At 41.4% G+C, this 12,052-nt stretch overlaps 1 protein-coding gene across 1 annotated transcript in view; it reads right to left on the bottom strand.

Moving 5' to 3' along the window:
- CSMD2 (CUB and Sushi multiple domains 2) overlaps positions 1-12,052 on the bottom strand; it is a 585,891-nt gene that overhangs the window by 67,926 nt on the left and 505,913 nt on the right. Inside the window, exons 45-47 of the mRNA XM_046662326.1 lie at positions 8,138-8,218; positions 7,523-7,636; positions 124-312 (exon numbers count right to left, since the gene is read on the bottom strand). Coding sequence (XP_046518282.1) covers positions 124-312; positions 7,523-7,636; positions 8,138-8,218 — 384 coding nt within the window. The remainder of the gene's footprint in view (positions 1-123; positions 313-7,522; positions 7,637-8,137; positions 8,219-12,052) is intronic.

The raw sequence follows: 12,052 nt of genomic DNA, 5'->3' as shown, positions 1-12,052 counted from the left end.
AGAGAAAGACATTGTGTGGAGTCTCTAGAAAGCTCCAATAGAGAGGGTGTGGCATAGACTTCCAGGGTTCTGAAGCAAGTCTGTGCCAAGTATAGCAGGCAACTATACATTTGATTGACTTACCATCAAAGATCTCAAACTCATCAAACTGCTTCTCGCTGAGAAAGTACTCCACTGTGAGGGAGATGTTAAACTCAGGCTCCACTCTCACCAGCCAAGAGCATGTCTGGAACTGGGGATAGCTTCCAGGGTAGCTTTGACTCAAGATCACACCCGTGGAGTCTGTCATTAGCTCATTTGTTGGGCAGTGCACTTGAAGAAAGAAAGAGAAATACCAGGTAATTGGGATGGAGATAAAAACAGGGCCAACCCATTTCCCCAGTGCTCAAGACGACCAATGGAAAAGCAGTATTTGAGCACATTCAAATAAGATGCCAACACCCATCGTTATACTGCACCAAGGCATGAGGTGACTTCAGATTCTCCATCATTGTCATTAATTGCTGAGACTCAGGCCTGGCCAGCTGGTTGGAATCACTTCTTAACTCAAATATGGGCTTTGGAGTAGGGGGGATGATATGTACATACCAACCACAGTAAGGCATCCCCAAATCCAAGAGTTAATCTGTTAGATGGTTTGATTTGTATAAAGAAAGTATGGGACAGAGGTGAGCACATGGGATTCTGAGTCAAATACACCTGGATTGATAGCCCATCTCTGTCACTTTCTACCTGTGTGGTCCTGAACCAATTATTTCCTCTTTGGGCAATGGCTTCTCCATCCCCAACACAAAAAGATCACACCTACCTTTCAGGGCTGTTGTATTATATAACATTATATAATTGCATATTACTTACTATTATATAATATATGGTATTATATGAAATACTTTATGTAAAGCACGTAACCTAGTGCCTCCATAAATTGTAGGTGATGATGATGATGGTAAATATGCCAGGAACAGAAAGGGCCGGCAGAGCTTGACCGTGGCCTAATTATAGTATTAAGACATCTAAAGGAAAACATGTCACCCTAAGGTAGATGGTCAGTGTGAAACTTAGTAAAGGAGCTGCTGGAGGAGCAAGATTGGGTTTTCTGTGTCCGTCACCATGGAGAAGAGACACAATGCTGGCTCAGAGGGACATTGCACAACCGGAAACAAGGAGGTGCTCTGTCCTGGGGGCACAGGGAAGCACCCCTACAGCCTATGTGAGACAGATGTGCTGGATTTTGGGACACTGATAAAAGAGTTTCTGGAACTGCTAGGCCAACTTTTGTTCTAACCTTCTGCCTTCACAGAAGTGGGGCTTGGGACTCAGCCTGGGTCCAGGCTAACAGACAGACGCTTGCTGTGGCCCAGAATTTCACATGACTCATCCAGGATTACTCCTGAGGAGCTCTGAAAGGCATTAAAGTAGCTTATCCTGGGGACGCCTCCTTCTTATTTTCTTAACTAATTAAATTAATATTAATTAATAAGAGGAAAAGGAGGGCAAATGGCTTCTTGGAGGAAACCAGCCTGGATTTTGAAGTGCTCCCGATTTCACTAAGCTGATGACTCACACAGGTCACTGAGGCGTGGTGATGTGTGCGTCTCCCTCCAGGCCTCGTGGTCGACTCCTGCCTCTACCAGGTCTGCTCTCGAAGCTCTTTCCCTTTCTACGGGAGACTGCCTCCATTGAGGGGGAACAGCCGTGCTCTCCCAGATGAGCCTGGGCCATAGGTTTGCCTTTTTGTAGGCAACTTCATTTGAGTTGGGCGTTAGTGTTTACAAGTTTCTTTTTTTCCCCCTATGTTCAAGATCTCTGGCCTTTGAAGGCTTAATAGTGTTCTTCCATGAAACCGTCTGATCTTGACGTCTTCGGCAGGGTTTCCTCTGATAACATTCTCTATTGCTTATAGAGAATGTGGAAAGTATAGACTTTCTATCTCTACTGGGGTCAATTCTAACAAATGATACCTTCCTAGAAAATCATTTGTATCATTAATTTATTTGCACAAATTTGAGTAAAATAGTCTCATAATTTAAAACATTTCTTTTGCTTCAATGGTGATATCCTGCTTTTCCTTTCTTCTTTTTGCATATTCCTGCTTTCTCCCTTTGTTCTTGATTAATTTACCTAATGGTTTGATTATTTTGCTGCTCTTTGTTTCAAGTATATCTTTTTACTTAGTTATCAGTAAGGCTGTTTTTCTGTTTTATAACTCATTAATTTCTTTTTAAAATTCAAAAATTTTGAGAGTTTATGTACAGCAAAATGAACAGATTTTAGGTGCACAGTTCAATGAGTTTTGGAATATGTATATACCTGTGTAACCATTACTACAATCAGGATATAGGTTATTTCCACTACCCCAGAAAGTTCTCTCATGCCCCTTTGCGATCAGTATGAGTTGCTCCATGCTCCAGAAAATCACTGATGTTATTTCTATAACCATAGATGAGTTTTGCCTGTGCTAGAACTTGATACAACTGGAATCATACATGTGTTATTTTTGTGTCTGGTTTCTTTTGTCAAATATAATGTTTGTAAAATTCAACTTATGCTGTTTTGTGTATCACGACTTCACTTATTTTTGTTGCTCTGTGGCAATCATAGCACAATTTGTTTATTCATGCTCCTATTGAACATTTGGATTGTTTCCAGTTTTGGGTTATTATGGAATTCATATAAAAGTCTTTTTATGGACATAGGGTTTCATTTCTCATAGGTAAATAACTAGGAGTAGAATTGCTGCGTGATAGAGTAAATGTTTGGTAGGTTTTAACTCTAAAAGAAACTGCCAATCTGTTTTCCAAGATGACTGTATGATTCTATATCCCAACCAGCAATATAGGAAAATTCCACTTGCTCCACATCCTTGTCAACACTTAGTATTGTCAGTCTTAAATGTTAGCTATTCTAGTGGGTGCATGATAATATTTCATTATGGTTTTAATTTGCATTTTCCTGAAGACTAATGATGTTGAGCATTTTTTCATGTACTTATTGGTCATTTGTATATCTTATTTTGTAAAGTATCTGTTGAAGTCTCTTGTCCATATTTTTATTGGATTGTCCTATTATTGAGTTGTAAAAATTCTTTACATAGTATAGATACAAGTCCTTTCAAAAAACACATGTACAATGAATATCTTCTTTTGTTCTGTAGTTTGCCTTACTTTTTCACATTTAGTTCTGTTGGTTTTTCCTTAACGTATTTTGAAGCTCTTTTATCTTCTGCATATAAACTTATATATCCTTTTTAATGGAATTAACCATTTTGCAATTATCTTTGGTTCACCAGATTTTAGAAGTCAGTATTTGCTATCTTCTCGAAATTTTGTTTCATACCAGAGATAAGTGACACCTTTCTAGCTACGACCTTAGGGAGGCAGATGAAGATATTCAAATTTGAGTTTATGGAAAGTCTGTAACTAGACTTTGCTTATTTAATTAATCTGAAAGTCTTTGTCTTTTAATTAGCAGTTTTATTCAATTATATTTATTATGGTTGCACACATATGTGCACTTAGTTTTGCTACTTATTTTGTGTTTTCTGTTTACCATAGTTTATTTTGTTGTATTTTTCCTCCTTTAATGTTTTCTATTGGATGAATCGAGTTTTCCTTATTCTTTTTATTTTTGGCTATAGATTTAGAACTTACACATCCTATGGCTATCCATAATTAAAAAAACTATTCATAAATTAAGCATTATATTTAAATTTATATATATTCAATAATGTACAGGGTTAATCAATGTCTATTCTTCTCCTCAACAAGCGTCCTCGGTTCACTTTTTCTTTCTTCAACATAGGTTCTCCAATGTCATATGTTTGTTGCATTGTCTTCCTATTTTCTATTTTCTATAGCCAATATTGTTTAGATTTACTACCATGTTTTGCTGATTTCTTTGCTCAATGTTACTTTTTGCATCTAAACTATTCTACCTGTATTCATTTTTTTTCTTGCTGAATGTGGTATATATTTCCAGTGTTTACCAATATCAGATTGTCTTTTACTTCCTGAGCATATAAAAGGGTTCACGTCCTACCCATGTGCCTAATACTGGCCAATAAGATGTGAGTAGAATAACATGTGTCACTTTGGGGCTGAGGGAGTGAAAAGCCCTGTGTGAGTAGCCATTCTCTCTCTTCCTCTGCTGCAATGGAGGATGGAGGATGCGGCCTAGTTTTCAGACGGCAGTGCAAGATTCAGGCAGCCTGGATCATTGAGTCACCAGCTTTATAGAGTCACTTGGACTCTAGAAAATTGTGCCTGAAGGAGAAATTAACTTTTATTGTGTTAAACCACTGAGATGTGGGGATTGGTTGTTATTGTAGCACATGCCTATATTATCCTGACTAGTGCACTGAAGTGTGTCCTTTAGTTATGCTTTATTAAGACAGTAACTATACTTAGTCCTTGTATGTCTGAAGATTTCATTAATTCATTCTCTCTCTTAAACAATAATTGGGCTGGGTTTAGTATTTCAGTTTACAATTATTTTCTCCTGCTACATTTTATCTTTTAGTTGATGCAAATAATGCTGAGTCTGATTTGTCCTTTCTCTGTGATGGCTTTAACATTTTCTCTTTATCCTTGATGATCGAGAATTGCACTGTGGTTTTTTAGGGTTGACTTTCACCACATTCTCTATGTTGCCATAGCAAGAGGCATCCTTCTTGGATAATAGAAGAATGTCTGATGCTTGTCATAGGAGACTAAGACTTCACTGGACAGAGCATTAGCTAAGGTAGAAAGGAGTAGAATAAGGTAAAAAGAAGTTACATATTAGAGAGGCCATGAAAGGATAAACATCCTATGTTCATGGATTGGAAGACTTATTGTTAAGATAGCAATACTACTCAGACGGATCTATGGATTCAACTCAGTCCCTAGAAAGATCCAAGCTAGCTTCTTTACAGATATTGACAAGCTGGTCCTAAAATTCACAAGGAAATTCAACAGACCCAGGATATCCAAAATAATCTTGAAAATGAAGAGCAAAGATGGAGGATCCACACTTCCTGATTGCAAAACACATTACAAAGTTATAGTAATCAAGATAGTGTGGTACTGGCATAAGGGTAGACTTATTTATCAAAAGAATAGAATTGAAGATCAAGAAATAAGCCTCCAAATTTATGGTCAATTGATTTTCGACAAGGTGCCAAGACAATTCAATGGAGAAGGAATAGTCTTTCCAACAAATGGTTCCAGGAAAACTTATTCCACATGCAAAAGAATGAAGTTGGACCTCCACCCCATCCTATCCATGAAAATTAACTCACAATAGATCAAAGACCTAAACGTAAGAGATAAAACTATCAACTCTTAGGAGAAAACATAGATGTAAATCTTCTTGACCTTGGGCTAGGCAACGGTTTCTTAGATATGACACCAAAATCACAAGAAACCAAAGAAAAAAATATATAAATTGCACATCATAAAAATCAAAGATTTTGTGTTTCAAAGAACACCATCAAGAAAGTGAAAAGACAGCCCATAGAATGGGAAAAAGGTTTTCAAATCACATATCTGATAAGAGACTTATATCTAAAATATCTAAACACCTCCTACAACTCAATAAGAAAAAGATAAATAATCTAATTAAAAATGGGTAAAGGATCTGAATAGACATTTCTTCAAAGAAGATATAACATGGACAATATGCATGTGAAAAAATGTTCCACATCACTAGCCATCAGGGAAACACAAATCAAAACCACAAGGAGATACCCTTTATACCCACTAGGATGGTTGCAGTTAAAAAGACAGATAACGATGGTAGAGAGGATGTGGAGGAATTGGAACTCTCATACCCTGCTGGTGTGAATGGAAAATGGTTCAGCCACTGTGAAAAACCGTCTGGCAGTTCCTCAAAAGGTTAAACACAGAGTCACCATATGACCCAGCAATTACACTCCTAGATATATACCTAAGAGAAATGAAAATACATGTTCACACAAAAACTTGCGCATGGATGTTCATAGCAGCATTATGTACAGTAGCCAGAAGTGGAAACAACCCACATGTGCATCAACTGATGAATGGATAAACAAAATACAGTATCTATACAATGGAACATTATTTAGCAATAAAAAGAAATGAAGTAAAGGAATGAAGTACTGACACACGCCACAACATGGATGAACCCTGAAAACACTATGCAAAGTGAAAGAAGCCAGTCCCAAAAGACCACAAATTATAGGATTCCATTTTTATGAAATACCCAGAATAGGCAAATCACAGAGACAGAAACTAGATTGGTGGTTGCCTAGAACGGAGAGGACTGGAAGGAAACGGGAACTGACTGCTAAGTGGATACAGAGGTTTTTTTGGGGTGATGACAATGTTCTAAAATTGGATTGCGATGTTGGTTGCAAAATTCTGGATATACTAAAACCCACTGAAGTACACACTTTATATAGATAAATTGTATGTTATATGAATTGTATCCCAACAAAGCTGTTGTTTTAAAAAAGACTACGAAGGGCCACACCTTGAGAAGCTAAATGATACCAGGTCCCAGGGGAAGCATGAGGGTGAGAATGGAGAGCCAAGCCAAGAAGACTGGAGCTATCTAGACACAGAAACAGAGGCAGAGATGAGAAACTGGAGCCAATCAAGGAGGTTCTGGAGCAGGAGGGAGGCTAAAATTCACTTCTCTCGGGGGCTGGTTGTTCGGGGGTGGGTGGGTCAGCTCAACTGAAATGAACAGGTACCGAATTTCTCAATGTATCGGGCAGCCTAATTCTGGGGCTTGTGGCTCCTCTCTGCTCACTAATAGTCCACGTTGCAGATTCTCCCCACTCTTGCTTTCCGAGAGGTAGGGGAGAAGCTGGTCTGTTTCCCCACAGACTACTAAATATTCGTTGGTAGACGCTGTGATAGGACTTCTAACAATAACAATAGCCCGTACTGAGCAGTTACTACATGCCAGACATGGGTCTAAAGTGCTTTCCATCATTAATCCATTTAATTTCTCATCATAAACCCACGGCATAAGTAGCATCATTATCCTTATTTTACAGATGAGTAAACTAAGGCACAGGACAGTTAGGTATCTTGCCCTTGGTCAGATGCCTCATGAGCGGAGAGTTTGTTTTTGGTCTTGGTTGGGATAACTTCATCTTCTGTCGAGCCATCACCCTGGAATGAAGACAGCTGTGGGGTCTCTGCTGCCTCGTTCAGCACATAGGACCTTGGGCACATCCGCTGTGCGGTGGGGCAAGGTTGGCGTGTGAGCCCACCCCTCCCTGTGGCCCCGACACTCCCTACTTCCAATGATCCGTAGGCAATTTCCAGGGGATGCCGGTTAGAAAAAAGGAAGACAGAAATAAATGTGGCCACTAGGGCCAATTCACAGCCCCAGATCTAAGAGCAGGGCAGAGAATCTATCTAGACCAATCACTCACTCGTTCACCCAAACAAACGTTCACCAGGTGACTTCTTTTATGGGCAGGAACTGGGGATCCAGAGAAGAGTTAAACAAGGAACTCCAGACTCACAAAGGCATGGCTCAGTGCAATTACCTTCGCATATCGGAGGGGGGCCTTCAAACTGCAGGTAAGTTCCAAGTTTGCAGGTCAGGATTTCACTGCCCACCAAGGTAAAGCCCGGGAGGCACCTGTAGCGTACGATGTCACCTGCCAAAGAGAAACCCACATGGGGATTCCCCGGAGAAGCCTGGGCAGGGCTGATGGGCACCAGTTGGTATCTGAACCCACTTCCAGGCAAGAGAATCAGCAGCGGGTTGTGTTCTGTTCAGACTTAAATAAGTAGCTCGACTCCAATCCAGTGACCTAGGCGACTGCTGCTCCCCTCTCACAGCTCAGCCTTGCTGAGCCTAAGAACGCTTCCACATTCAGGAACTTTTTACACTTTCTTGCATGGATCTGTTTCTCAAAAATGCTGACTTGAATCACAGAAGAAAATCGCTTTCCTAGCTCCTCTGCTTATGGTATGGCTAAAAAGAAGAGTGATTGTGTTTTGGGTGCAAACTCGGTTGACACAACATCAACCCTCGTGCACCGGGCCTGTTGCTTCTCTCCGTGGATGGGAGGGAGAGATGAGACCTGTTGGGCAGCCCCCACCTCCACCCGGCCCCTCCTCGCCAGCCCAGTCCTTGCTGGTTTGGGAGGTGGTACCTATGTTGAATTCTTCATTCTCAGTGACCACTTCGGCGTTGGGGAGGATGGTGGGAGGAGGGCATTTGGTGAGTGGATAAGCTGAAAAGACAAAAGCAGAGAAGTCAGTGTAGGAACACCGTGCTTGGGGCACAGAGTCATTCATTTGTTCGATACTTCACTTTCTCTTTCCTCATTCATTCACACAGCAGGTATTGATACTTAACTGTACATAGGGCAAGTATAGCCAAGCACTATTTTGCTTATCTGCTATCATTGTTTTTTTATTTTTGATGAAAGAACCAAGAACCATATATTAAGACCAGCAATAAAGGAAAGAGGATCTAGGAAATGAGTGACGGTCACTAGCACTTGAAGGGGAAGGGAGAAAAGCATTTATTGAGCACCTACTATATACACCAGGCACTTTAACATGCAGAACAGCTGATCACCCTGTGAGATATTCTTACTCTACTTATGAGGAAACTGAGATTCAGAAAGGTTAAGTTAATCTTCCAAGGTCACACAGGAAGTAAGGGCATAGGCGGGATCTGAATCCAGGTCTGCTTGCTCTCAAATCCCATATTCTTTCTACCACTCAGCATCTAAATACTGTACGTGGCTTATGCGTGTACCCATTGAAGTCAGTTTATTTCCTTTCTGATCTTTGGCCAAACGCTTCTGGATTCGGTGGATTTTCCAACCTGGAAACCATTCCTCTGGGCAGATACTGGACTTGTGTGGATGGCGTTACCAAGGCAAAGTCCAGTGTGGGCTCATAACTTGGCTTTCCTTCATTATCTGGCACATAGTTAAGTGCTATGCAAGTGTTCGCTGCTGTCACCACTGCTGCTGCTGCTACTATTATTGTTATTTTCCAAAGTCCCCTCAACCCCTGCTCTACTTTTTCTTTTTTTGATGAGGAAGATTGGCCCTGAGCTAACATCTACTGCTAACCTTCCTCTTTTTGCTTGAGGAAGATTGGCCCTGAGCTAACATCTGTGCCCATCTTCCTCTATTTTGTATGTGGGATGCCACCACAGCATGGCTTGATGAGTGGTGTGTAGGTCCACGCCCAGGATCTGAACCCAGGACTCCTGGGACACTGAAGTGGAGCATGCAAACTTAACCACTACGTCACTGGGCCAACCCTGAGTTCTCCATCTTTTTCTTCACTATCTTAGCCTCTTATTTCTTCTTTCATAGCACTTATTACAAATTGCAAAGCTTTTATTTGTCATTTACTTATTTGTTCTCTCTCTCTCCTTGGAGGAAGAAAGCTACATGGGAGCTGGCATTTCAGAGAGCAGGGAGCATGAATAGTCAATGAAGTTAAGGAAGGATGCTGAGCCCCATCATTTACAGAAAGGTCAAATGCTATTTCATGAATCCACCAGATGGGCAAAAATTAAAAAGTCTGATAAAACTCAGTGTTTGCAAGGATGTAGAGAAACAGAAGCTCTACTTCAGTTGCTAGGAAGAGTGTAAACTGTTATAACGACTTCATAAGGTAAAGTTGGCATTACCTAGTGCTACTGAATATGTGAATACTTACAACCTGGCAATTCCACACTGGCGTGACCTCTCGAGAAACTCTTGTACATGTTCACAAGAAAAAATGTATGACAATGCTCATATTGTTTGAAATAAAATAACTTAAATGCTCGTTAACAGTAGACTAGATAAATCACTGTATTTTCACACAATGGAATACTACGCAGCATTGAAAAATGAAGATATAGTCACATGCATCAGTATGAATTTCAAACTTTTGAGTGAAAAAAGCAGGTCACAGAACACTTTATAGAATGATCTTATTTACATAACAGAAATAACATGCAAGATTAAACAATATATGTTTTTGGAGACATGAACATATGAAGTAAAATTATAACAAAAAACAACGAATGATTAACAAAAAATTCAGGGTCGTGGTTAACTCTGGGAGTGGGAAAGGGGTGGCACTGGGGCTTCAGAGGCACTGGTGTTCTTTTTCTTAGGCTCAGTGATGGGTGTTCATCTTCTTCTTCTTCTTTAAGCAGCACATGTACGTTACATGTATGATGTATTCCACACTTTATCAAAAGCTCTGTGAGCGCACGGAATGTGTCTCTCTTGCTCACTCAGCCCCTCGCACAGTGCATCTCACACTCATGCCCACTGGCCTGGGCCCAGCAGGAGATCCTCTCGTGCCCAGGCCCTTGCCTTTTCCTCTGGTCAATGAGAATTGGAGCTTGGTCTGAGCTAGCACCTAAGGGTCTCATGTCTCGTCTGAGGCCTCAGGACCACTGTGGCCAGGATACACACAGAAGCAAGTGCTCTCCCGGGGAGACTTCCTTAGGAGAACTCGGGAACAAGGACGGCCTGGGGCTGTGCTGGGCCTCCTTTACCTGCTCCTGGAACAGGGGAAGGCTCAGGAGCAGGAGCAAGAGATCTGGCCTAGCACTGAGGCGACTTGACACTGATCCTGTTACCAGCTAAACATAATAATAGTAATGATGATGACGATGACTATTAAAACTACCATTTATGGAGAACCTTTTATACTCTCTGCCTACAGCTAAGGGATTTCTAAGCAGTATTTCACTAAACTCTGTGAGGTTAGGTACGATATTATTTCCATTTTATGGAGACCGGAATTGAGGCTCAGAAAGGTGGAATGACAGACCCAAAGTCACACAGCTTATAAGTGGCAGAGATTTGAACCCTAGTCTGTGTGACTCTGGAGTCCACACTCTACCACTCTATGGACAAGTCGCATAGAGTCAAACTGACATGGCCTTAAAACCCGGGTCCCATTAGTGAGGTGAGAGGTGTGCACAACAAGAGGGGTGTGGGTACTGAGGCAGACCGAGGGGGTGGAGTCTCATCTCCATGTCACAGTCGCTTTGCCATGGCTCCCTGGGAATGGAGGTTACAGCTGTGCATGCTCTTAACCCTGTTGTTTCTCTCTGTCTCTTGCTGTTTCTCTATCACAACCTCTTCCAACGGTTTAGGGCTGAACATGTTCAAGTTTCTACAAACGCACATCTGATGCAACAACACGGTATAGTCTCACCACAGCAGACAGTGCAGAACTGAAAGGACTGAGTGCTGTTCTCAGTTCTATCTGTGAGATTTTGGGCAAGTCCTCGAGCCTTCCTTGGCTCTCATTTCCTCAATTGTAACTGGGGGGTAAAAACACCTGCCTTACTACCTCACCGAATTCTTAGAAGTCACAAACTCCAAGCCCCTCATTCCCAGGTGAAGAAACTGAGGTCTCACGTCGAGGAGAGACCTGCACAAGATCACACACCTGGCCCAAGGTGGAGCCAGGGATAAAGTCAAGCTTTCCAGATTTCCAGTTCAAATACTATAATGCTCTGTAAATTATAAACATGGAGGATTATTCCATCAATGGGCACAAGCCCACAGAGAACTTTCTGTGAAAGTTTTTCTACGCTGTGTCTACTGTAACAAAAACGAGGAACTATCTAGGTCCGTAACTTTGGACACTTAGAAGAAAACTGGCTGTCGAGAAGGACCAAGCCATGCTGAATACTTCATGCTCCTCCTACTTGAATTCTCCATGACTTCGTTTGTGCACAGTACTTCCTGGGAGGTCAACAGAGGCTCTGGATTTCTCTGGAGTGGGACAACCCTCTAGAAAGTGCTAAGGGACAAGCTGGAGCACAGGTAGATGGATAACCAGCCAGTGAGTTGATGTGAACGACTGGGAAGAGAAGTCTCACCCTGCTGCCTCTTCGTTTGAACTTGGTACTAAGGATCAGCGTCATGTGCCTCTCTGTCCTAGGAGTGTGGACAAGGAGGAAAACTTACACTTATGGAGCCCTGTGCTGGGAAATTTCACATAAGCTAATCCATTTAATTCTCATAACTCTGAGGGCACTGAGCTGAAAAGCTATGTAGCATATTCAAAGTGACATGACTGGGACT

The sequence above is a fragment of the Equus quagga genome, chromosome 5 (assembly GCF_021613505.1).
Source record: "Equus quagga isolate Etosha38 chromosome 5, UCLA_HA_Equagga_1.0, whole genome shotgun sequence".
Classification (NCBI taxonomy): Eukaryota; Metazoa; Chordata; class Mammalia; order Perissodactyla; family Equidae; genus Equus; species Equus quagga.
Note: the sequence above shows the minus strand (reverse complement) of the source record. Positions and strands in the feature narration are given on the sequence as shown.